Source organism: Ursus arctos, unplaced genomic scaffold (genome assembly GCF_023065955.2).
Source record: "Ursus arctos isolate Adak ecotype North America unplaced genomic scaffold, UrsArc2.0 scaffold_122, whole genome shotgun sequence".
In the NCBI taxonomy this organism is placed as follows: Eukaryota; Metazoa; Chordata; class Mammalia; order Carnivora; family Ursidae; genus Ursus; species Ursus arctos.
This window is the reverse complement of record NW_026622789.1, coordinates 1-26,720: the sequence shown is the minus strand read 5'-3', so window position 1 is coordinate 26,720 and position 26,720 is coordinate 1. Positions and strand designations below refer to the sequence as shown.

At 44.7% G+C, this 26,720-nt stretch overlaps 2 protein-coding genes across 15 annotated transcripts in view; one reads left to right on the top strand and one right to left on the bottom strand.

Annotated features, from left to right (window-relative positions):
* LOC130543497 (transport and Golgi organization protein 1 homolog) overlaps window positions 1-14,007 on the top strand; it is a 65,280-nt gene extending 51,273 nt beyond the window's left edge. The window contains exons 14-15 of one of the 5 annotated variants that reach the window (XR_008958878.1): window positions 1,691-1,849; window positions 9,086-14,007. Coding sequence is in view for 4 of the 5 variants with exons in the window: in XM_057310821.1 (XP_057166804.1) it covers window positions 480-608 (129 nt within the window). In the remaining variant the exon portion in view is untranslated. Of the gene's footprint in view, window positions 1-479; window positions 801-1,690 lie in introns of those variants that run through there. The other 4 variants (XM_057310823.1, XM_057310824.1, XM_057310825.1 and 1 more) reach the window with 4 other exon arrangements.
* LOC130543498 (transport and Golgi organization protein 1 homolog) lies at window positions 649-26,282 on the bottom strand. Of its 10 annotated transcripts, XM_057310828.1 has the most exons (12): window positions 25,575-26,282; window positions 21,239-21,260; window positions 19,427-19,515; window positions 19,116-19,193; window positions 18,674-18,784; window positions 18,021-18,084; window positions 17,715-17,853; window positions 15,593-15,694; window positions 14,861-14,914; window positions 14,722-14,757; window positions 14,575-14,642; window positions 14,432-14,451 (listed from the first exon to the last, which is right to left on the bottom strand). In XM_057310828.1, the coding sequence occupies exons 1-10, from the start codon at window positions 25,716-25,718 to the stop codon at window positions 14,730-14,732; spliced, it is 831 nt and encodes a 276-aa protein (XP_057166811.1). In that variant the 5' UTR covers window positions 25,719-26,282; the 3' UTR covers window positions 14,432-14,451; window positions 14,575-14,642; window positions 14,722-14,729. The 10 variants fall into 10 exon arrangements, with proteins under 10 accessions (XP_057166819.1, XP_057166820.1, XP_057166812.1 ...); XM_057310836.1 differs by lacking the exons at window positions 17,715-17,853; window positions 18,021-18,084; window positions 19,116-19,193; ... (1 more) ...; window positions 21,239-21,260; window positions 25,575-26,282 and adding exons at window positions 649-733; window positions 1,978-2,115; window positions 10,913-10,995; window positions 11,585-11,737; window positions 13,332-13,414 and having other exon boundaries at window positions 14,357-14,451; window positions 18,674-18,761; XM_057310827.1 differs by having other exon boundaries at window positions 14,405-14,451; window positions 14,575-14,757.
* Window positions 26,283-26,720: the final 438 nt, after the last annotated feature.

The window sequence follows — 26,720 nt, the reverse complement described above, 5'->3', positions numbered from 1 at the left end:
GTATTTAGATCTGTTGGTGGTTGTATTAACTCTGGTGATAGATACCCTTGAGTACATGGTGTCTGCTAGTTTCAGGGGTGTGTGGTGATCAGCAGGACAGGTGTCTGTCCCCAGGCAGTGGTCAGTTGTGATTGTGAGGAATGAATGGTCAGTAGTGGCCCCGGGAGACCTGTGAGGAGGCCCTGCATTAATCCAGGTTTTGTGCGCTGGTTTCACTTCACCAGCTGCCTCGCAACAGCGGGTGGGCTCTGAGGGGCGCTGATGGTGGCAGTGTTCTTGGTAAGACCCCTGATGCCCCATAATCCCCCACAGTTTCCATGTTGAGGGATGGGCAGGGAAGAGGCCAGTGACAGGAGACCCATTCCTCCCTCACCACGCAGGAGGAGTTGGGTGTATGTGTCTGTTGCTTCTTAGGTCCTTTACTCCAGTCCATTCTGCACCAGAGCTCCTGGATCATGCAAAGCCCTCCTTCTTCCCAGGTTGTTGAAGCAGCCATCCTCCAGAAGCATTGGGGTCATGGCTGGGCCAAGGTGTCAAGGTCTGTCTGTCCACATTCTGCCCTGGAGAGGCAGTTACCCGCCTCAGGTCAGCCTGAGCTTCCTCCATAAATGGGATTGTCATGCCCTGTGCGCAGGGACTGGGCCGAATGATGGCAGGAGAGAGGGGGAGACAGGAGAGGTGGTCCCCTGTGGTGGTCCTGGACAGGACTGAACAGAGCAGAAGGTCTGAGGGCCTGTGGAGAGATAGAGAAAGAGACTGTCAGGGAGAGGGACACTGAGTGGGTGTTGGGGGGATTGGGCAAGTCCTGGAAAGTGAGAGGAACCAAGAGAGGGAGAGGGGGTAGAGAAAAGCAGAGACAAAGAGGAGTTGGAAGGATGAAAAGCAGTTGCTGGTCTAGGTGTGTGGAGGTGGACCATGGACCAGGGGGGAGGAGGTCTAGGTAGGTGCTCTGAGCATTGGGACCGGAGAAGGCGGGAATCCAGGACGTCAGATTTCCCTGAGCCCAAAGCTCCGACCTCTCTGGGGCAGAGCTGTGCAGAGGCCATTTCACTTGGGAAGATGGGCACCCCTCCTTTTCATGGCGTTGTGGGGCCGAGCCTCACGATCTGTCATGGAGAGAGATGGCTTGGATAGACCAGAGCACATTCAGTCCCTCCATCTGAGGGGTCATGACTTTGAGCATTGCAGGGAATACCAGGAAGGCCAGCAGAGGGCGCGCGCGCACCTCCAACAGGAAGGGGGCGGTTTCTCTGCGTGCGCAGCCACGGCCAGCAGAGGGCGCGCCAATGGCCTTTTCTGACCCAAGGCGCCTCAGAGCAGGAAGGGCTCCAGAAGCCTCCCAAGAATCTGGCCCCTCTCTGGCTGCAGGGGATAGATCGCCAAAGCTGCGGTTTCAGTAGGTTCGGCCCCCACCCTGGGAAGACCCTGGGGCCTTTGCAGCAACTTGTCGCCTCCCGAGGTAGAGGAAGAAGCTGCCTTGTTGGCTGAGTGCTGAGGGGGCGGCTCTGGGCGGCTTCCCAGGACATGCTGGTAAGTGAGCAGCACAGTCGCTTGCATTTTGAGGGCTGTTCCCCTGGTTCAGTCCTCATTTTCCCTGCGGGTATTTGAACAGACCTGTTTTACTCAGGGATCCGTGGCTTGAGGGGTCCCGCGACACCACATCAGAGATGCTGTGGTTGGCTTGTTACAGATGCAGGCTTGTTTCTGGGGAGAAATCCTGAGCCAAACTCAGAGGAACGGGAGCCGCTTTCAGTGGGGACTTGAATGCACTAACTGCTGACTCTCAGGACTTCCTAAAAGAATGAGCTGGGGTCCCACTTCCCTAATTCTGCTGGAACCTGAGACCCAGGTAGAAACACAAACTGCCCTCCATTTTGTAACCTTAAAGGTAGAAACTCTGAGGGATTTATCAGCCGAAGTTGGTTTTGTTTGGGAAGGAAGAAGAATAGAATGTAGGACAAAGAAGCAGTGACTAACCCTTAGGCACATTGGGGAGCATCAGAGAGGCTCACTGTTTTCAGGCGAAAAGGGGGCAGTTTAGAAGGCTGTTAGGAACCAAAAGTCCATTGGAGGCATCTGGTAGTTCAAATCATTGTGGCTTCTCATGGTTGAGTCCTGTTGGGAGGTGGGGGTTGGGGGGAGGGGATGGAGAGAGGAGAATAGAGTTCCTGTAGCTGGAATAGTGGAGTATTCACGTGCGAGGTCAAGTCCATGTCTTCCTGTTGGGTCCCCAGTTTATTCAGAGTGATAGTGTGTCCGAGCTCCCCCTGCCAAAACCTCCTGACTGTTTTGTGGCATTTCCCGTTACGACTTTTCACATTTCCCCGTTCTGATCAAGATTTGCCTTGAGGAGCAAAATAAGTCCGTCAAAGACAGATACTATATGATTTTAGTCATTTGTGGAATTTATGAAATAAAACAAATGAGCAGCGAGAAGAAAAAAGAGGCAAACCAAGAAAACAGCCTTTTTACTATAGAGAACAACCTGTTGGTAATCAGAGGGGAGATGATTGGGGGGATGGGTTCAGTAGGTGATAGGGATTAAGTCATGCATTTGTGATGAGCACCAGGTGTTGCCTACAAGTGTTGAATCACTAGATTGCACACCTGAAATGAATATAACTGTGAGGTAATTGTAATTTAAAAAACTTTAAAAAAGTTTCCATGGAAGAATTTTTTTTAAAGATTTTATTTATGCGTGTGTGTATGAGAGAGAGAGAGAGAGAGAATCAGGCAGAGGGAGAAAGAGGCTCCCCGCTGGGCAAGGAGCCCAGTGTGGGACTCAGTCCTAGGATACTGGGATCATGACTCACTGGATCATGAGCCAAAGGCAGATGCTTAACCGACTGAGCCACCCAGGTGTCCCTGGAAGAATTTCTGATCAGCAGTCAAGTTCTTTGTATTTAGTGGTTTTGTGTTTCAGTGCCAGCAAGGTCTTTTTCTGGTGGCGTGTCTCATGTTGGAGGAAATGTGCATCACAGTTGTAAACTACTCAAGTGACACTTGAAGAACTGGGAAGGTTAGAAGGGAGAAACTCTCATGTACTTCCTGTGTGAAGTCTGTATCTGCTCGAGATTGAGACCAGTGAGCCAGCATCACCTCACTGGGGACACTGTTTCTACAAAGGATTGACAGACAGCAAGTACAGAATCAAAAGCAAGATGACAATTCCAAACCATGTGTTGGTTCTAACCCAGGACCCTAGGTTTGAAAGGAGCCAACTGAAAATATTTATTGGCAGTTGTTTACCTGAAGGAAGACAGGTTTCTCCCTATGAAGGCAAACCCGGAGTCACGTGTGCCTCCTGGAAGTGTCTTCCTCAAGTGTCTGGGAGCAAAATAGTGAAATACTGCGAGAATGCACTAAATGAAATCACTGAGTACATCTGGGAATACAGATACACTGGGGAACATGAAGCATTAGAGAACTTGTTGCAAGAATAGGAATACTTCCGGGACATTTCAAAACAGTATTGTTATCTCAAAAGAGCTGTTTAAAACTCCATGTGTTATCAGTAATGGTCTGTTATGTTATAAATTCAGAAACAATGCATTTGGATTAGAATCCGGATGTTCAAACTATGTAATTATATAAGTATAGCACCATTTATTTATTCTGCTTTTGGTGAATAATTGTTTCCAGTTTTTTGTTATTCTGAACAATGCTGCAACGGACATTCTCACACGTTTCCTGGTGTGTAGGTTCAAGATTTTCAATAGGGCATATACATTTTCTAGTATTGGAATTTCTGGTTTGTAAGAATGAACGTGTAGAGTTTTGCAAGATAATGCAGAGTATCTTTCAAAATAGTTGTACCAATTGTACTTGTCCCAGTACTGCATAGAATTCCTATCTTCACCAATAACTGGTCTTGCCAAGCTTAATTTTTTGCCAACCTGATGAATGTAAAAGGGTTACTCTTTGTGGCCTTAAGGTGAATTTTTATGATTATTATTGAGGTTGAACATTTTTCATGTTTTTATTCACCACTAGGATTTTTTTCTTCCATAAAATTCTAGTTTTGCCATTGGGCTATTTGCTTTTCTCTTTTTGTTATGTAGGAATTAGCTTTTCAAATATTCTGGATATTGATCTGTGGTTGGTTGTGCGTGTTATGAATAAAACATTCTTTGTTATCAGTTTTTGAATTCAGATAGCTGAGTTAAAATAATGAAGACTACCTAGATTTCAGAATCTGTTTGGTTCCTGATTTTCATATAAAAGTTAGCTGGAGTTTGAATGATAAAGTATAATTCAAAGATTTCATTCAAATATTCTTGTTTCCTGGGACGCCTGTATCTTTTTCTGGTTTCTAATTTAATTTTTCTCTAAGGTATCTTTTTGTTAGCAAAAGTTCTTTTCCTTTTTTTTTTAAGATTTTATTTATTTATTTGACAGAGAGAGAAAGAGAGAGCCCGTGAGAGAGGGAACACAAGCAGACGGAGAGGGAGAGGAAGAGGCAGGCTCCCAGCAGAGCAGGGAGCCTGATGCAGGGCTGGATGTGGGGCTGCATCCCAGGACTCTGGGATCACACCCTGAGCTGAAGGCAGACGCTCAACGACTGAGACACCCAGGCATCCCAGCAAAAATTCTTAATTTTAACGTTGTCATGCTTACCAATTTTCTTTCTGAAGAATGCTTTTTTGCCTTGGTGAAGAAGTATTTTCTTATCCTGGGATCATAAAGATATCTTTCTATATATTCTTCTGCAAGTTTAACCAGTTTTATCTTTCATTTTGAAGTCGGTAAATCCATTGGAAATTAGATTTTGTGTATGGCAGGAGATAGAGATCTACCATGTGGATGACCAGTTGTCCTGACATCATGTATTTCATACACCATTCCCCAGTGATCTGTAGTGCCCCCTGTGTCATGGATGAAGTTCTCATACATTTGTGATTCTGGTCTGGGTGCACTAGTGGTAGTCATTAGTCTCCCAGCATGAATAACACCCTATCCTAAATCTTATAGCTTCATAATAATTCTTGATATCTGGTGGGGCAGTTCTCCTTTCCTTATTCCTTTTTTTCCCCCCTAAAGATTTTATTTACTTATTTTTGTGCACATGGGAGGGGGTGCAGAGGGAGAAGCAGACTCCCGCCGAGCAGGGAACCCGATGTGGGACTGGATCCCAGGACCTGGGATCATGACCTGAGCCGAAGGCAGATGCTTAACCGAATGAGGCCACCCAGGCGCCCTCCCCTTTCCTTTTTCTTCAGAAGCATCTTGGCTGTCTATGGGTCTTTGCTCTTCCATATCAAGTTTAGAATTAGCCTGTCATATTTCTTGCAAACTCATATTGGGATATTAATTGCTGCTGCATAAAATATACAAGGCAATTGGAAAAGTATTGACATTTTTTTATGATTTTGAATTTCTCTGTCTATAAACACGGCATGTTTTTTTTTTTCATTTGTCTTTAATGTTGTTAATAAATTAAAAATTCTGTTTCTTTAAAGAAACCAAACAAAAACAAAACAAAAACAAACAAAAGGAATCAGGGTGCAGTTAATAGTTTAGGTAAAAGAAAGACTTTTGAATTCTGAAACTTCTAAAACTCTAGAAATGCTCACAAGATAAAAATGAGGCTATTTCTGGAAAGGTCATACTCCAAAGAGGTTTCCTCCTTTTGCAAGAGACTGGGAAATGCAGAAAAAGGCATGTTCTTTGCACAAAAGAGGTAGGAGGAGCAACAGTGAGAAAAGGAATGCAGGCCTGGTCCGGACATGTGGGGGAAAGCTGTCTCCCCAGATGTTTTCTCTTTCAATTTGGGAAGTATTTATGTTCTCGTGACCAGATGGTGTCCAGGTCCAGTCAGGGTCTGGTGCCTTCTTTAAATGTGTCCCGTGGACCCAAGAGCCCATTCCCTGGGATTTGGCAGCACAAGGTTTGGTTAGCAGTATCCGATAAGGTCCTCTCAAGGGAGGTTGAAGAGAATCTCTGTGGAAGTGTCTTTCCCAAGAGAAAGAATCCCCAGCTTGCAGGGTGTGATGGTCAAGATAATTATCCCCTGGGAGTGGACACTGAAAAGATTGCTCTGCTACAACAATGTTCATTTTGATAGAAGCAACTAGATCTTTGCATTATTGAAATATATCCCCTTTTCTCAACTCCAGGTCAAAAGGGGGCAGAGGTCAAATGCATGGATATCCAGTGACTATCTCCAAGGTTGGGAGTCAGAGCTCCAAAGGGGATGGCCTTGAGATTTAGAAGAAGTATTGGCAATGCCTTTGGCCCAGGTCATTGGAAAGTCTCTGCAGATTTTGCCAATTGGGTCCCCAGTGTTGCCATTATGGTGTTGGACCAGTTGTGAGGTTAGGGGATAGTAATGTACAATGAAAGTATTGTAAAACCGGCCAAAGATCACAAACTCAGTGAAATGCCTGCACGGTAGAATGGGTTTTCTGGTCATTGTGCTGTTCAAGAGAGCTTTTCCCGGAGAGAGAATTTTTTCTAACAGGATTTTAGCCACAGAAGAGTCATTGGCCTTTCTACAAGGGAAAGCTTTGGTCCAGTGAGATAACATAGGCACATTGACTAACACAAACTTATTTCCATGAGATGAGAAAGTTGCATGAAATCCAGTTGCCAAATCTCAAATGGTTCATTGAGCAGTCTAAAATGCCCAGGGGAGGTATGGATTTGTTTTCCAGGATCGTATTTTGGACAAGTGGGACAAGCAAGGTTGGCACTTTCTGCAGTCTTCTTAGCATTTCCCCACCAATACTGGTTCATCAACCCTATCAGTTTGTCAGTAGACCAATGGTTTAATATTTGTACAGTTGTCAGGAGTGGGAATTTTAGAATTTTGGAGATGGCCATATTGTTATTTGATCCAAACCAGAATTCTCTCTTTTTATCAACTAGTCATCAGATTCCCAACATTGTTTCTCCTTGTCTGGGCCCTGTTGTTGGCCATGTCTGCTCAATTTTTCCCAATTGTCAGTTGGTAGGACATCCCTTCAGAACATGACAGAGGTCTGGCTCTCGGTGTCCTTTTGAGCAGCTTTTTTTGGGCAGAACTATAAGCCAGGTGGTTTCCTTTGGCCTCCAGAAAGTCAAGTGCAGAATATCCCTGGGACCTTAATAATAGCTAGATCTGCAGGCAAAAGCATGGCATCTGATGAATTTTAGACCTAGCAGCCATTTTTAATCTCATCCCCATTGTAAGGAAGGAAACCTCGTTTCTTCCATAATATTCCAAAACCATGAGCTAGCTATCCAAAGCACATACCGAGTATCACCTTACATGTTTGCAGTGCTGCCCTCGGCTACAATAGAAGCTGCCTTAAGGACACAGAACTCATCCTGCTGGGCTGAAGTAGCCAGAGGGAAAGGTGCTGCCTCAGTGTCCTCAAAGGGAGTTGTGGTAGCTTAGCTGGTGAGATATTTATCATTTTCCTCCTCTAAGTAAGAACCATCAGGAAAGCATGAAAAGTGTGCTTTGGTTAGAGCAATTTGCTGAAAATTGTCACAGGGAGTCAACAGGTGACCTGTCGGTGTGAAGTGGCTGTGGGGGGGTTTCATCTGTGAAGGAGGGGAGAAGGGTGGCTGGGTTGAGGCTTTTGGAACCAGAAAGAGTTATGTGAGGAGTGGTACCAGGAGGATTTCATAGGAGGTGAGGTGACTGTCTGGAAAATGTTGAGTGTGAGGAGAGTTCAGAAGGGCTTCTACTACATGGGGTGCAGCGATGGTTAAAGGGGATGGTGTGATGAATTCTTCAGTGGCCTTATCCCAGAGGGCAGTGGCAGGAATGGCTCTGAGGCAGGCGGGTATCCCCCAGCCATAGCATCTACCTATTGACTCTTATACCTTGTGGGATGATGGTGGTCCTTGTGTTTTGGGGTGAGCACTGCAAGGACATTCCCTTCCGTATCAGAGAGATGAAAAAGGGAAGTTGGTCATTAGGAGTTCCAAGGGCAGGGGCTAATGGTAGACTTTTGTTTAAAGTTTCAAAGCGGTGTCATCCCCCTCTTTCTGAATAATTGTGTTAGGTTTCTCATGTTTTAGTAAAATGTACAGCAGCTGAGCCTTAAAAGAGAAGTTTGGAATCCACTGTTGACAGTAGCCGGCCAGTCCAGGAAAGCCTGGTCATTGGTGCTTAGTTTTAGGTTGTGGGAAATTGAGGATGCCTTGAGTCTACCTGGATCCAGGTACTGTCCTTGTTCTGAGATCAGGTGACCTAAATACCTAAGCTGAGTTTGAGCAAACTGCAGTTTTTCTTTGGGGACTGCATGACCCTTTTAAGGCCAAAAGTTTTCCCAGGTGGATGCTGTCTTCCTGTGAAGAGGTGTGAGGAGGGGAGCAGAGATGCCAATCATCTACATATTGTAACAAAGGAGACACAGCACACTCACTATCATGTGGTGGGCAAAATGGGTGAAGGGGAGAGGGAGATATAGGCCTCCAGTAATGAAATGAGTAAGTCATGGGAATAAAAAGCAGAGCATAAGGAATACAGTCAATGATGGTTCGTAGTGATGTAATGGGATAGACGGTAGCTATACTCGTAGTGAATATAGCCTAATGTATAAAGTTATAGAATCACTAAGTTGTACACCTGAAACTAATGTAATATTGTGTGTCAACTGTAGTCAAAAAAAAAAAAAAAGTTGGGGGGCGCCTGGGTGGCACAGTGGTTAAGCAACTGCCTTCGGCTTGGGGCGTGATCCCGGTGTTATGGGATCGAGCCCCACATCAGGCTCCTCCGCTATGAGCCTGCTTCTTCCTCTCCCACTCCCCCTGCTTGTGTTCCCTCTCTCGCTGGCTGTCTCTATCTCTGTCAAATAAATAAATAAAATCTTTAAAAAAAAAAGTTGGAAATGTGGGATCTATTTAGATCCTCAGGAGATTTAACTTCAAAGGGGGCAGGTTTCAAGAGGTTTAAGAGAGGAGGAAGCAGAGAGAGCTTCAGAGGAAAAGGAAGGTTTGGTAAAAGGAAAAGAGGGAGAGAGGCCTTAGCAAAGTATTAACATCAAGGCAGTTGAGTCCCTAGAGGAATGTCACTCTGCCTGTTTCAAGGACTTGGGCTCTAGGAAGTAAGGAAATTTAACAATTTTTCTTCTGTCTTTGTTTCCCACATCAGATAAGAGTGTGTGAGCAGAGGAGATGAGAGGGTGCAGAGATAACAGAGGGAGATGGTGCTGCAGGTGGGGCCTGAGGTGTGGCCTGAGCACAATGTGGTTGCCTCCCTTGTCGACAAAGGTGAGGGAGGCTGAGGTGGCCCAAAGCCAATGAATCCTGGTATAGTTTGGCCCAAAGGGGAGGGCATGCAGGTGGGCTGAGGAAAGCCTCTCACATCAGGACCCACCTGCAGACAGACAGGAAAATAGTTTCGTAAGACAGACAGAAGTTGTAACACCAAGAGATGAAACCCAAAGAAAGAGCTCTCAGCATCTGCCTCCTTCTCCAATACCACGTTCCAGCAGAGCCGCATCCGTGCTAGAGCACTTGACCCCTCCCCACTGCTGCCAACTATAACAAGGGGGGAGAGGGGAATGGATATTACAGGAATAACCTACTGTCACCAAACATCACTAACCATGTCCTCTGACATTCACTAGCAACAAGTAGCATCTTCAAAGATGAAAAAGGACCATGGCAAACTAGTGAGGCAGTACACTCCAGACACGGAGGCATTGGGATCCTGGACAACACTTCATCTTTCCTCCTCAACCACACAGAATATTTTGGTTTGTTAACAAGAGACAGAATGCGATGAAACTGCCCTTTCTTCTCAGGAATCCGAGCCACTCGAGGTGAATCCTTTGCCTGCAAGCCCCTGACTGTCCCCACGCTGCCTCACTTCCTGACACAAGGGTCTTCTGCTCTCTGCAGTTTCTGTCCATGGCCACAAACACACTTGAGGAATTAGGGGCCTGTGATCTGACAGGGGAATTGGAAAAGTGTTTTCCAAAAGGAACGTGATACCAATAACCCTTATATATCTCAGTAGCTGTGCTTATCTTAAAACACAGTCACTCAGACATTTCAGCACACTGAGTTCCAGAGTAATTTTGTCCAACAGGAAATTAAGATGGGAAGCATAAGTTAGAAAATCAACAAAACTGTATACGCTTTCCGATGGAATAGTCGAGAACGTGTGATGAGAGAAGAAACCTGCTCTCACTGTGACTTAGGACCAAACGACCTGCTCCTAGAAGCCCAACTGAAGGACTTTTGGGGCACTGGTCAGCAGATAATCACTGACGTCCCCCCTTCAGAACGTGTGTGTCAGAGTCTGTTTTGCGGCACGACACTAACAGCTTTGATCATGCAAAATAGTTGTGGAAAGGGTACAAGTATAGGGATTCTGTACAGCGTGTTTACCAGCAGAAGTAAAAAAGGGATGACTTACGAAACATAGCCTATCTAAGCATATTCCACCGCAAAGCAGATAATAAAAAATGCACGTAGAGCTTCCCCTAGTTTCCAGTCGTGAGGATGACCACAGATCTTGTCAGAGGTTAATCATCTAACCGCAATACGAACACAATACCTATCACACCAGAACGTACTCCAATGGCAGTCAGGCAGCCCAGAGACTTCCGTGTGCAGTGAGCTGTCATCCTCCTTGAGTTATTTCCCCCACGTGCGCTATGGGTGAGCAGGGGTACACAAACACACACACACACACACACACAAACACACACACACAAGACACACACACAGTGAGTGTTCTGCTATCCTTCACCTCTAACCACCTGTGGCTTTGGGAGAGGCCCCCAAAGATGATGATTTGTAACGGAGAAGCCTGTCAGCCCCTGCGTGAACTGCTTGTATTTGAGAGGTGAACGACGCCACAGACAAACTGGATGACCCACCCAACAGACACAAGGCCAGGACACGGTGCTGCCCAGACAGGAACAGGATTCCAGAAATGGTTACAACTGGAAACAGCCACCGTATTTACCTTGTCCTTCTCTGGGTCCTTCTTGGGCACGGTGCCACCTTTGTCCCCTTGAGCACCACAGGTTTCTGAATTGGACCGAGGCCCTAGAAGAGACAGAGGTGGATTAAGACGGGTGTTGGCCACGCAAGATTTAAGCCAAAGCCCTACACCTGCCCCAGCCTGTCTACTCTCCCACTCTCAGGTCCCTTCCAGATGCAGAGCGTTTCTCACAGGTCTCCGCTGACCTCTGTGGACAAAGGAGAGACCAGTCCCTCACCCTTGGGGATATGACCACTCCGCACAGTAGAGATGATTTCAGAACTAATCAATAACGCTGGACAACTGGGGCCTCCACACATGCAAGTGATGTAAAGACTGTGCTCCATTAAGCCCAGAGCCCAAAACATCATGTCTGTGCAGGGCACCTGGGCAATGCTTTTATGTTTGTCTATTGCACAATGTCACACTTCTTCTCAATGGCAGACCCCTGCTGCCCAGTTCTGTATGGTGAAATGAGACAGTCCACGAAATGGATGTCCACAGAAAGTTGAGGAATGTTCCTGTGTCCTCACTCAGGTTGATCCTTGCATTGCAAAGCCTCGTGGTACCTCCTCTACATCTTCTCCGCCGACACCAGAAGGTACAGGATGAATACGCGCTACAACTCACATCATGCAATCCAGATCATCTTACCACATGGTGGAGGAACGAGGGACAGGGGAGGCCCGCATGTCGACCAAGGTGGAGGAGGCTGAGGTGGCCCATAGCCAATGAAGCCTGGTAAATTTGGTCCATAGGGCAGGGCATGCAGGTGGGCCGAGGAAACCCTCTCACATCCGGACCCACCTGCAGACAGACAGGAAAATAGTTTGGTGAGACAGACAGAAGTTGTAACACCAAGAGATGAAACCCAAAGAAAGAGCTCTCAGCATCTGCCTCCTTCTCCAATACCACGTTCCAGCAGAGCCGCATCCGAGCTAGAGCACTTGACCCCTCCCCACTGCTGCCAACTATAACAAGGGGGGAGAGGGGAATGGATATTACAGGAATAACCTACTGTCACCAAACATCACTAACCATGTCTGCCAATGGTCACTAGCAAGAAGTAGCATCTTCAAAGATGAAAAAGGAGCATGGCAAACTAGTGAAGGCAGGACACTCCAGACACGGAAGCATCGGGATCCTGGACAACACTTCATCTTTCCTCCTCAACCACACAGAATATTTTGGTTTGTTAACAAGAGAGAGAATGTGATGAAACTGCCCTTTCTTCTCAGGAATCCGAGCCACTCGAGGTGAATCCTTTGCCTGCAAGCCCCTGACTGTCCCCACGCTGCCTCACTTCCTGACACAAGGGTCTTCTGTTCTCTGCAGTTTCTGGCCATGGTCACAAACACACTTGAGGAATTAGGGGCCTGTGATCTGACAGGGGAATTGGAAAAGTGTTTTCCAACAGGAATGTGATACCAATAACCCATATATAACTCAGCAGCTGTGCTTATCTTAAAACACAGTCACTCGGACATTTCAGCACACTGAGTTCCAGAGTAATTTTGTCCAGTAGGAAATTGAGATGGGAAGCATAAGTTAGAGAATCCACAAAACTGTGTATGCTTTCCGATGGAAAACTCGAGAACGTGTGATGAGAGAAGAAAGCTGCTCTCACTGTGACTTCGGACCAAACGACCTGCTCCTAGAAGCCCAACCGAAGGGCTTGTGGGGCACCGGTCATGCAGATAATCGATAACATCCCCCCTTCAGAAAGTGTGTGTCACAGTGTGTTTTGTGACACGACACTAACAGCTTTGATCATGCAAAATAGTTGTGGAAAGTGTACAAGTATAGGGATTCTGTATAGCACGTTTACCAGCAGAAGTAAAACAGGGGTGACTTACAAAACATGGCCTATCTAAGCACATTCCAATCCGCATAGCAGATAATAAAAAGTGGATGGAGAGCTTCCCCTGGTTTCCAGTTGTGAGGATGACCACAGACCTTGTCACAGGTTAATTATCTAACCGCAATACGAACACAATACCTATCGCACCTAAACCTACCCCAATGGGAGTCAGGCAGCCCAGAGACTTCATGTGCAGTGAGCTGTCATCTTCCTTGAGTTATTTCCCCCTTGTGCGCTATGGGTGAGCAGGGGTACACACACACACACACACACACACACACACACACACACAGAGACACACACACAGTGAGTGTTCTGCCATCCTTCACCGCTAACCACCTGTGGCTTTGGGAGAGGCCCCCAAAGATGATGATTTGTAACGGAGAAGCCTGTCAGCCCCTGGGTGAGCTGCTTGTATTTTGAGAGGTGAACGACGCCACAGACAAACTGGATGACCCACCCAACAGACACAAGGCCAGGACACGGTGTTGCTCAAAATTGGAAGTTTCTGAATAAAGTGGAAAAGGCCACGGTAGTTACCTTGTACATCCCAGGGTCTCTATTAGGCTCAGTGCCGTTGTTCCTCATGGGTGCCCCACCAGCTTCAGCATCAGACCAATGCCCTAGAATGCATGGAAGTGGTTTCAGACTGTCATTGACTGTGCAGAATTCAACCCAACCCTCCAAACCCTCCCCTACCACGTCCTAACCTCTCCCACTTTCGGGTCCCTTCCTAGACACAGAGCATTTCCCTCATGTCTCTGCTGACCCCTGATGACAAGGGGGACACTTGCCCCTCCCCCTCGAGGAAGGGACCACCGTCCTCCATCTGCTTCAGGTGCTTTCATAGCTAAAGAAACAGCAGTAGACTGCTCCGGGGAAACCAGCTACAAATGAATAAACCCTCAAAATGAACAGCATGCATTCTTCCTCAAGCCACAGGCTCATGGTTCAATCTTTCAGTCTACAGATGAGGCCTAGCATGTGTGACTGGCTATTATGGAAACATTTAACAGAAGAAATGGAGTAGACTGATCGTATAGTCGGGAGCAAAGAAACAATAGGAGATTGAGAAGTAAAGCTGTGACATCATACTGATAACATTACAGGAGTAAAATGCACACATCTCACTGATAAATGCAGTACAGCAGATTGCAAAGAAAACCAAAATAAAGGAACCTCCATAAAGAGTAAATAAATGACTTTTTTTCAAATAGTCTTTTTCTTTTCTCAAAAACTCTTTACCACTGAGTCAAGGTGGGAAGGAAGCTGGGGCTCATGACTCCTCCAGGCTCATCTCTTCAGTTGGGCGGTGGTGGGGGGCGGGGGAGGTTCTGCAGTGAGGGGACGGGCGTGAGCTCCGCCTGTCACAGGGACAGGTGCCCTGCTGCCTGGGGGAATCTGAGGAAAACACCCACCTGTCACCCCTTCAGACAACCTGCTGTCCGTAGGTACTGCTTGTGATTCTCTCCAGGACACACAATGACCACCCACAGGAATGGGAAGGACACCGTGTGCTTTCCCAGCAGAAGTCAGGCTGCCCTGTTTCACAGCGCGCTCCCTACCTCTCCGTGGAGGGCTCCACATCTCAGGTCTTCCCAGCATCGCTTCGTGCCTCATGCATCCCTCAGGCAGCATCTGTCCTTTCATCATGCGCAGTCTTGAATACAGAGAAAGAGCAGACGTCTATAAGAATTACATCACCACGTCCTCTACTGGACACCAAACAGTGTAGTTGTCACCCCTCAAAACACCCGTAAAAAGGCACATCAGACTCGCACACCTGTGTATCATGTAGGCATTCTCCCTGCTCTGCTGCTGTATCTTCCGCTCCCAAACCCGAGCCTTGATCTGCGGGAGAAAAACCCACCCATCTTCAGTTGTGCCAGACTGTGCCCCAAATGGAGAGCAGGGAAAAGAAAACACTTACCCAATTCCCTACAGCATTCTTTTCATGAACTGCGATCTGAAAAAGCCAACACACCAAAAGCGCATGTTCAGGGATCTAAGGGCCACTTCCGTCCCCTGCAGAGGGGCTAAGGGGCCTGTTGGGGCACAGCTCAGGTTACCTTGCGTTCAAAGGTGAGCTCTGCCTCCTGCAGCTGGTCTTGCATCTCTCCGATCTGTTGTTTGTCAGGTACAATTGCTTTCGTCAGATAAAGCCCAATATTGGGTGTGATTTTAAATCATCGGCCCATGTGGCCGTCCTCCAGTTATCTGTCCCCTCATCCAATTGATCCTGACACAGGAAACACTTCCACATGACTATACATGGACAGCAGGATCAAAGCTATTGTCACATCCTTTCCTTACTCATTTCTCCACACATGCAGGGTTCAGACTTGATATAATTTCCTTACCCGTTTTCAATCTTTCCCTAATTTATCACATGACAAGTATCTTTCGTCATGAAGCTCTATTCTCCTTTAACTTCTATCCTCGCCACGTTTGCCAGGGTTGCAAAGACCAGCGCCATCAGATGGCACTACCGTGTTTATGGGTAGGATTCATCCTACGACAAACTGCTTTCCTCAAGATGACCACCATTGACACCACAACCAGGGACTCTGGCGTGGAACAAGTTTCCACAGAGTCAGGCCAGAGCTGGTTATCAGGACATGTTTATTAACATGGTTGTTTTGCTCTTTCTAAAACTTATCTCTTTGGGTCTGTTAATTCTTTCTGGATATGTCCCCTGAATTTTTGTTTATATTACTTGTTGAGTCTAGACATTGTACAAAGGTGAAAAATACAAAGTAAACAAGGATTTCGGGAGCCGCTAGTATGGTGTCTGAACTCACTTGTACTTGTCCATTTCTTCTTTGGTTACTTTCAAATTTTCCTCGGCATCTGACAGCTGATTCTTTGTTGCCTCCAGTTCATAAAGTGTCTTTTCCAGCTTCCTAAAATGGGAAAGGTATATACATAGACCAGTAGCCAAGGTCCAGATTTCCTGCCGTTTTTCCTCCCAGCACACTTGCGGCCTAGATTTGAATGGCTTCCATAAATGCACAGACTGTGAACACCATCAGGGAAATGAACTGAAGGCCCCATTTAGGGCTAAAGAAAAATCAGATTCTGGCTGCTGCCACGTCCCCTGCAATCAGAGCTGTCTTTGTACTTCTCTACTTCAATTCATTCATCACCAAGTCACCAAATAACACTGCACTTTGTGCCCTCTCAGAATAGGTCTTTCTTTCTCTGAGATGGTGAAGGCTCATTTCAGTTCAAAGTGAGAAACTAGGCCTGAAAACTATTTGGATGAAGCAGGAGACCATCATTAGTCTTACACCTCCATGGGGAGCCCCGATCCTCAGACCAAGGCTGTGCCCGACACGGACAGCCCAAAAGGAAGCCTTCCAGAGTACGGCTTCATCAGCATGGTAACTCACTCCCAGACATCTCTAGGGTTTAGAAGTACAACCCCTGCTTCCTCCTTCAAAGATCCTGGTGGAGGAAAAGGCCAATCTTAGTGCTGACAGTATGTCCTGAAGTATAAAATGATGTGAACTGTCACACAGTCAGGGTGTTATCTCCAGGCAACAGATGTCAGATGGACAACTATCAACTGCATGGAGTCAACCTACTTTAACAGAGTCCACTGATAGTGAAAGCAGCAAAGAGCGATGCTTAGAAAGGCTGGTTTCCTGTGTCGCCCTCAGACTCTTTTGTTCATGGTGTTGATTTAAAGGGTTTCAATGTGATTCTTGATTTACTCAAGAATCACATGCAAAAAGACTCTTAGAAACTGAGACAAAAGCTCTAGACAGAGAAGGACTCATGCATTTGCTTCTGGTCTCTCAGGCAATCCTTCAGCACATGCTCTGTGGAGTGGCTGTAATGTAGTGGTTCAGCTGTGAGGTGTTGAAGAGAGAAAGGTGGTCAGGACACTGTACCTGCCCCAGAAAGAACTTACCGATGAACAGAACCAAGATGCCAGTGAGACAGAGCGGCCCCCACCCCCGGTGTGGGAAGGATTAGCACAAAGCTGAGTCTCCAGGGAAGAGGGGGAACAGTTTTGCTTTTCAGCATGAATGAGGGACTCTAAGGTCCTGAGAACTTTCTCCTCCTGAGGAAAATAGAGGAAGTACTGTACAAAAGTGGAAACTCGTGAGTGAATGCACCCAACTTCTAAGGAGCGCATGAAGAAACAGGAGAACCAGATGCAGAAGAAGGAAGCCCAGGAGAAAGCCAACCTGGCAGTGGGAGCCAAACTCCCCAGGGCTCATCAATGAGTTCTGGAACAGGCAAGTGAACTGCAAAGAAACTGAATGACTTTATGAGCACAGCCTTAGAAGGAAACAAGTGCTGTTCAGGGTCAGCCAGCAAAGGTGAGCCCCTAGTGAAACTGCAGGCTTTGCTTGGGACGCAGGAGAGTTACACCTACAAAATCAGGTGGACAGGAAATACCCCGGCCTTCTTAGGATTGGGCCACAGTGAACGATTTTGGTTGTACACTGGATGAAGGGATCCAGTATTGCTGGAGCCCCAACCCACTTTCCACAAAGAAATTCCCATTGTTTCTGCAGCAAGAGAATTCCATTTTTCTCTACACATTCTTGACCCAAGTCTGGTACTGAACAAGAAACTGACTGAATTCAGGGCTGATGAGAACATGTGATGAGACTGAAACCAAAAGGACAATGTAGATGGACCCAGAGGGGATCCAGGTATCAAGCTGATTAGTGCTGGTACCTTCCCTCTTCTGCCCCAATGAATCACACCACAACGTGTGACAAGCAGTTGGAACAGAAACAAAAATGCAGGTTGCACAGATCAAGGTAGGAAGGGCAGGTACTTCTACAGAATGCATTTGGCAAAAATACTCTAGATCCAATTCCCAACGAACTACAACTATCTAGCCTGGCTGCCACATAAATTCATACAACAGTGTTTGTGACGATTAACACAGGAATAGCTTACTCTTCGGCAGCCACTTTTCTTCGTTCAGAGAAATCCACCACGATACCCAATTTCTTCCTTAGCAGCTTCAATTCCACTTCCTTAGCTGCTTTCAAAGAACTCAGGGCGTTGCACTTCTGTTCCAGGACCTTTTTGCTTTCTGTAAAGGATGAGTTTTCTTTTGTATGAGTGGGCACGTGACCTGAGAACTTGGTTTTGTTGGGGAAAGGAGAAGGGCAAGACCTTGAAGGCAGGAAGGCATTCTTTCCCTTCCCAATGCAAACTCATTGCCAGCATCTGGGGATTTCTTTCCCTAAAATAACATACCCTTCAGTACACGTTTTTTGGACTCCAAGTCTCCCTGCTCTTCATCCTCCAATGCATCTTGGGCCTTGAAGACGGATATGAGGAAAGACATTCAAGAAATCATGATCACAGAACAATGTGAGTGCACCTAACAGAACGGGATCATGCAGTGCAACAAAGAAAGCCCTTGAGGCATAAATAGAACAAGGAGAAAGTAAGGAGACCCACACTTTTGTATACACACATATACACAAACACACACAAACACATATACCTAATTATATACATAAATTATATATGTACATATCTTCCCCTATTAACATTGAAAATTCTCTCTTCAGCATTGACAGGAAGGGACTATACAATTTGGCTGGCTATCACCCTTCATAACTCAAGTATCTTGTGGGATTTTCTGCATATCTTGGAGGGCAGGGCTGAACGATGTGATAATTACCTAGCTGTGAAATAAACCATACTTCCTAGTCCTTGAAATAGCAGACCTCATCGTGATGGTCCTAAGTGAAATTCCAGCTCACTGTTCGGTAGGAGTTTCAGTTCCCAGATGCCCACTCTCTACTGTGGTAAACAGCAAGCGAATACGCGGCCCTCCCCTCACCCAATGACCAAAAGCCTCCCGAGCCACGTTAAGGTAAATCTCAACAGCCAACTCTTACCATGTCCTCATTCTTGACATTCTTCTCTCTCATAGCTTGCAACATAGTCCGCTTGAAATGAAGGGCGACACTTAAATTTGCATTAACCCGTTCAACCTTTCCGATGTTCTCCTTCAACAAAACATATTGAATGAGTAATAATAATTCATCACTTAGGGCACGTGGGTGGCATCTGGGTGTCGCAGTAGGTCCAACTCCTGCTTTCATTTTGGCTCCAGTCCCCACCTCAGAGTCATGGGACTGACCCCTGCGTCAGCCTACACACTCAGCATGGAGTCTCCTTGGGATTCTCTCTCTCCCTCTGCCCCCCTCCACTCGCTCTTTCTCTCTCGCAAATCAATCTTTAAAATAATAATAATAATAATAATAATAATAATAATAATAATTCATTACTTTTATTTCTGTTGTTAGAACACAATTCAGGCAAAGAAGGGATCCTTACCTTCAATTTAAGAATTTTGTCAGAGAGAAACTGATGTTCTCTCTTCATTTCTGCGCGATGTTTCTTTCTTTCCCTGATCTATAAAATATACGAAAAGGGAATCAGAATTCAAAAATAGCAGAGTGTTAGACAAAGCTATCTAACGCTGTGTGACTCCTTTCTCGGATAGAGAGGCAGTGCTCTACACTTGTGAAGCTTCTCTTGAATCGCGATCATTTGTGGGTCACGTGAAATAGGTCAATAGGATGAACTACCAGAGGGGGAAGTAACCAAAATGAAATCACAAAAAATATTTGAAAGGGCACTGATACCTTCTCCTCCCAAATGGATATTTCTTTAGCAAGTTCCCTGTTTTCATTTTTAAGCCGATGGATCTTTTCAGCTATTTGTTGTAAAGTAACTAAAAGGAGAAAAAAGAATTTCTAAGATAATTAGCAAAACCAGTGACATCGAATAATCCCACTGTAATAGCCCCAGAGACACATTCTTGGACACTTGGGTGTAACTAACTTGATAGCATTCCCATTGTGCCTGAAAAAGCAAGGTTTAGCAGCATTTGAAACCTAAGACAACCTATTTCAGGGAGATTCCTACTTAAAATGTTTTCAGAAATAGAGAAACACAATCAAATGTCTTCTATTTTTCTCCCATCTGTAAGCATCATTCTTGGAAAATTCAATCACTGCAAATACTTATGTCATCACCAGAGATGTAACAGAAAAATCAAGCATCCTTTCAACTAACATCTCTCTCCTCCAATGATTAAGGTACGTAAGTAGGTCCCTGCAAACAACCCAAAATGAACAAAACCATCCTTTGCTCCTGCTCAGCGCCACGTCTACTTCCAGGTCCTACTTGGAATTCCACACAAGGAAAGCTCAAAATGTCAACTGAGTGGCTACTCAAAGGCCTTCCATGACTTCCTGCTGCTCACAGATTGCCTTTCAGGAACCCCAGGCTGGGGGCTCTGGAGGACCAGATCTTTGGAATCAAACACACTTGGGTACACTCTCCATGTTACACAGAGTCTCTGGAGTGCCTGGTAACTCACACTCCCTGGAACACAAGGTTTTCTCAGCCCAACTTGAGAATGCCACCCTCCATCCTTAAGGGAAAACAACCCTCATGAAGCTCCCTATCACAAGTGGATAACACCTGTAAGCTCTAGAACACAGACTCCTCTAACAGGCACTTAATTCTCTCATCTTGGGGCACCTGGGTGCCTCAGTTGGTTAAGTGACTGCCTTCAGCTCAGGTCATGATCCCGGGGCCCTGGGATCCAGTCCCACATCCAGCTCTCTGCTCAACTGGGAGCCTGCTTCGCCCTCTCCCTCTGCCTTCCACTCTGCCTGCTTGTGCTCTCTCTCTGTCAAGTGAATAAACCAAATCTTTCAAAAAATAATAAGTCTCTCATCTTACCTCAAGTGCAGATTCTCTTCTATTGGCCCAATGTGAGTGCTCTCGTGCCCCGAGATCTCTCTTCTCACCACCACCACTGCTGCACTCACAGGGACAAACACCAGCATTCGAGGGTTTGCTAAGTGCCAGGCAGCCACCTCGGCCGTCAGACAGCACCATGGAATCACCACAATCCATGAGGCCCGGACACAATACATTACCACCCCTGGCACACGTTCCTTTCCACTCCTTCTCCCCTGGCAGGAAAGGCTCCCTCCACTTCAGACTCAAAAGCATGCTTTAAACCTCTCTTGTGACACACACTCTGCCTGGCAATACCTGTCTTCTTCTCCAAGTGTAGCCTGCTTGATAGACTCAGAGTGTTTTCTCATCGTCACATTTCACCAAGAGCCAGGTCATGGCAAAGTACCCACTCCAGACCTCAGGCTCCTATCCTCACTTGCCTCCTAAACTTCTCTCTGCAAAATTACACCCTTTTTGTTCTCCCTCCTCCCATGAGGTGTTCCTCCTCCTGGTCTCCTAAGAGATGGCAACACCCTCCACATTATCACTTAGACTCCACATGGAGAAGAGAAAGATTTTCAAGACTTAACAAGTCAATTAGACATCAGAAGTCACCACATTTATCCCTAGTCAAATTACACCCACATCAAACACCGGTACTGAGAATTTATTACAAAGAAAACTAAAGCCAGAAATCTTACCTTCATATTGTCGAGGGGCAATCTAAGAGTGGAAGAAACAAAATTAAGTTTGATGTCAAAACATATTACTAGAAAAAATCTACAGTTCAGATAAATACTGAAATAGTAATCCAAAGAAGTTACAGTAATCATTTTACTTAGCAGAATGAATTCACAGGATTAGAAAGAAGACAAAATTAGCATTTCTAACTATGAAACTCATCTATGACTTTCTCTGAGTCATCATAGTTCACAATTCATTTTTGATAAAGAGCACAAAGGTGTATAACTTACGTTTTACCTCAAAATCTATTCACATTCTATTAAATGAACGTTCACCCTATTCAATTTTGACAAGGGATCGGGTGGACATTTAAAAAATAATCATTAATTCATCGTTTCCCTAACTGTTTTGTAACCAATATCCACACTGAAGTTTAGAACCTGGGATTATTGTTCAATCCTGAAAGATATAAAATGGAAGGAAGGAAGAAAGAAAGGAAGGCAGGCCGGTAGGGAGGAAGGCGAACAAGCAAAAACTCTGAGAAAGATATGCTTCTTGCCTTCTCTAGAAAGCCTTTCTGAAATCTTACAAAGACTTGGCTATTTGCTGAATTCACATGCAGTTACAGCACACAAGGTGTTATGAATTTTCCCAGACTACTACAAATGGAGGGTCATCAAAAAGAAATGAAAGCCATCGACGAGAAAAAGAGTGGCACGTGGCGAGTGATGAAGCATGAGCAACAACAGAAATGACAGCTGATGTTTCGAAAAAGGGGAACCAGGCTCCCCAGAATCGAGTCACCCAGATAAATTATAGCTCAATAAAATCTAGGCAAGACCCCATTTTGACACCATTAGCATATTTCCCCGTTCAAAAGTTTTACAGGATGATGAGAGGCTGAGGCCAGCCCCCAAATCTTGCCAGGATATTGGAATACCAGCACACTATCAACAAGCCAGTCATGATAATGTTGTTGGGGAATGTGCATCAGTGGAGGGCAAACAGAAAATCATGGCTATTCCATTAATTTCACGTGCTGCTTAGGAACCTCTGAGCTTCCGTGGCCCTTGTCACCCAGCCCCACAGGCGGGAAAAGTGAAAAGATGGATGGGGCACACCAAATACTTAATATTTTTGTTTTCTTTCTGAAGGGAAGCTTTCTCCATTGGCCGGGACAGGGAGAAAATTCCCATTTAGAAATAAACTCAAAAGCTTTCTGTTCTTCTCAGAAAGGTCTGCCCTCAAGTGAAATATGTCACCAGAGCCTAATTGGGGGTTTCCCAAAGACTAAGCAATAGAGCTGAGGGCAAATACTCAACTCCAGTGCTCTCTCCTCCCTGTCTCACCTGGGAGTAAACTCAGTCTAACCCCTAGCCAGTTAAGTAGAAAACATCACCCTAAAGTCCACTTATCTAAGTTTCTTTACTAGGACACAATACCTACCTTTCAACACAACCTTACAGGGCACACTACAGGTAAAAACCACAACAGCAAGCACTAGAAACACACTTCCCATGGCAGAGATGATGGGATTAAGCAGGCTAGGAATTACAAGTCCCTTCCATGTATGATACTGGATCTCAGAATAAAATGGACAATAGGAAGAAGAGATGGTGAATGTACACAGAGAGATGAAACTCTAAGATTTTAATGTAATTCTAGACAACAACACCATAGCAGAAATCAAGAATGCCTTTGATGGGTTCCTTAACAGACTCAACATACCAGAGGAAAGAATCATTGAGCCTAAAGAAATTCCAGTAGAAAATTCCAAAAGAGAACACAAAGACAAAAATTACAAAGACGGCACAGAAAATCCAAGACTAGTGGGACAAATACAAAACATGTAACACACAAATTATAGGAATACCTATTCCTACAGGAGAGAAGGGAGAGATATTTGAAGCAATGACTGAGGATTTTCCAAAATTAATATAGTCACCAAATCACAGATCCAGGAAGCTCAAAACATCGAAAGCCAGATAAATACCAAAACAAACACACAAACAACTAACAAACAAAAAACACTAACAATGCCTGATCTAGACTATTCAGCTACAGATCATTAAAGACAAAGAAACTATTCTGGAAATCTGGAGCAGGGGTTGGGCTAGGTGTCTGAAGGAGGTGGAGGGGAGCAATAACACCTTACCCAAGAGGAACAAGGATAAGAACTACATCACACTTCTCAGAAACCATGCCATCAAGAAGGACAAAATGTTTACAGTGTTAAAAGAAACATCAAACTAGAAACCCGGCCATTGAAATGATCCTTCAAAACACACTACAGGGTAAGGAAAACTGTCAGGGGTAGTGACAGTCATTACTTCAATGGTAAAGGGGTCAATTCTCCAAAAAGACATAACAATTTCTAATGTGCGTGCATTAACAACAGAGAGTCAAAGTACATGAGGCAGAAACTGAAAATATTGCTGGTGGGAATAGATGAATCCACTCCTACTGCTGGAGAATTCAAAATCCTCTTATCGGTCATTGACAGATCCAGCAGATACAGAAGTTCCATGAGAACACAGGTGAACTGAACAGCATCACCAATCCACGGCAGCCATTAACATCTGCAGAATACTTCATTCAACAACAGAAGTACAGACATTCTTCACAATCTCCCATGGAAAAGTCACTGAGAGAGGCCATACTCGGGGCCATAAGATACATCTGAACAACCAAAGGAATAGAAACCACAGGAAGTATGTTCTCAGACCACAAATCACTCAAACTAGACATCAAGAACATAAAGATAGCTGGAGAATGACCAAACAATGGAGATTAAACAACACACTTCTGAAGAACACATGGGTTGGAGGGTAAGAGGAGGAAAGGGTGAAAGAGGTGAAAGGGATTGAGAGTACACTTATTGTGATGAGCACTGAGAAATGTATAGGATTGTTGAATCATGTTGTACACCTGAAACTAATATTACACCGTTTGCTAATTATGCTTGAACATAAAGAAAAACACACGTATGGATCAAGAAGGCACCTCAATAGAAATTTAAAACTATTTTGGCCAAAGCAACCTTTTTCATGACACATCTCCAAAGGCAAGAGAAACAAAAGATAAAATGAACTTGTGGGACTTCATCAAGATAAAAAGCTTCGGCACAGCCAAGGAAACAGTCAAAAAAACTAAGAGGCAGCCCACGGAATGGGAGAATATATTTGCAAAAGATACTACAGATAAAAGACTGGTATCCAAGATCTGCAAAGAACTTCTCAAACTCAATAGGCGAGAAACAAGTAAACAAATCATAAAATGGGCCGAAGATATGAACAGACACTTTTCCAGTGAGGACATACAAATGGCTAACAGACACATGAAAAAATGTTCAAAATCATTAGCCATCAGGGAAACTCAAATCAAAACCACACTAAGATACCACCCTACGCCAGTTACAATGGCAAAAACTGACAAGGCAAGAGACAACAATTGCTGGAGAGGATGTGCAGAAAGGGGATCCCTCCTACATTGTTGGTGGGAATGCAAGTTGGTACAGCCACTCCCAAAACAGTGTGGAGGTCCCTTAAAAAGTTAAAAATTGAGCTACCCTATGATCCAGCCATTGCACTACTGAGTATTTACCCCAAAGATACAAACGTAGTGAAGAGAAGGGCCATATGAACCCCAATGCTCATAGCAGCATTGTCCACGATAGCCAAATCGTGGAAGGAACCGAGATGCCCTTCAACAGATGACTGGATTAAGAAGTTGTGGTCCATATATACAATGGAATATTACTCCGCTATCAGAAAGAACTAATTCTCAACACTTGCTGCAACATGGACGGCACTGGAGGAGATAATGCTAAGTGAAATAAGTCAAGCAGAGAAAGACAATTATCATATGATTTCTCTCATCTATGGAACATAAGAACTAGGATGATCGCTAGGGGAAGAAAGGGATAAAGAAAGGGGGGGTAATCGGAAGGGGGAATGAAGCATGGGAGACTATGGACTCTGAGAAACAAACTGAGGGCTTCAGAGGGGAGACGGGTGGGGGAATGGGATAGGCTGGTGATGGGTAGTAAGGAGGGCATGTTTTGCATGGTGCACTGGGTGTTATACGCAACTAAAGAATCATCGAACTTTACATCAAAAACCAGGGATGTGCATGGTGACTAACATAATAAAAAAAAAAACATTAAAGAAAATAAAATACTGTGTAATGTTCCAAAAAAAAGAAATTTAAAACTATTTCAATCTAGGTGATAATCAAAATTGACATTATTAGAGGGAAATTTTTAGTACTGAATGGATATAAAAATGTCCAGTGACTATAAAATTTTCTGCTTATTTATGAATAAAAGTATATCAGGTACTTTGGTATACTTACAGCGAGGACGGTTCTCCAGATGTAAATGAGAAAGGCACAAATGCCCAAATAGCCAGTAAGAATGGCAAAGTTCCACAGAACTCCAGCCCCATCAAGGCCGAGAATGAAACGGTCAGGCACAACGTGGACAAGCTGAAACAACATTTGAGATAATGAAGAATCTCAACGACATTCACAATGTATATGTCACAAGGAATCAACTTCACAGACTCCCCACCAGCCTCCAGGAAGTAAGCACACCTCTCAACTGCCTCCTCCTGGAGGAGAAGGAGCACAGAGGGATTACAAAGGAGCAGGGGCCAACTTTGGGGACTGATGAGTGTGTTTGCTCTCTTACTTGGTGATGGTTTCATTGCTGCTTACCTATGTCAAATATCAACAAACTGTATTCTTTAAAAAGATGTTGTGATCATACAACATGGAAGCTGTAGGAAAAATCTAATAGGCAAATCTTAAGAGATTTTATTTTCCCTACAAGCACATTGCAGATATTTTTTCTATAGCTAACAGAACTTAAGAATTTATAAGTCAAAATAAAATAGACAATGCAAGTAAATGTAAATTTAGAGTAGGTAAGAAGTCAGTGACTTCTATTGTACATCCATGAAGGACCTGGATAAACTCCTTTGGAACATTTCAAAAAATACACCCAACATGTATGGAAAAACAAGAGAAAGCAAGAATAAAACATGTACTAGAGATAAAAATGAGAATGTTATATGGACAGATGTTCAGATAAGGACATAAGTGAGACAGACAGGTTTCTCATTAACTCATTAATATAACATGGGATTGTTATTCCAACAAAAATAAATTATAGTTATTGTTTGGTTTCTGAAAACATTGATGTTTTCTTTCAATGCTCACTTTGTTTCTGAATCACAGTCCAAAACATCAGATTTCTGAAGTACATAAAGATTTGCATCATCAGGTGATCTTGTATATTTTGAGGATATCTGTGAGGTTTTAGTTACTCGAACACCTATCTCCAAAAAGCCAATGAAAGGAATCCATGTTCCTATTTCTTAGTATTGTAACTAAATCAGTCAGTAGCAATTATAAAATTTAACTTTTTAAAGAGAGAAAACATTAAAATAAAAGATTGCATTTATTTATTTGAAAGAGAGAGAGAGCATGAGCTGGGGG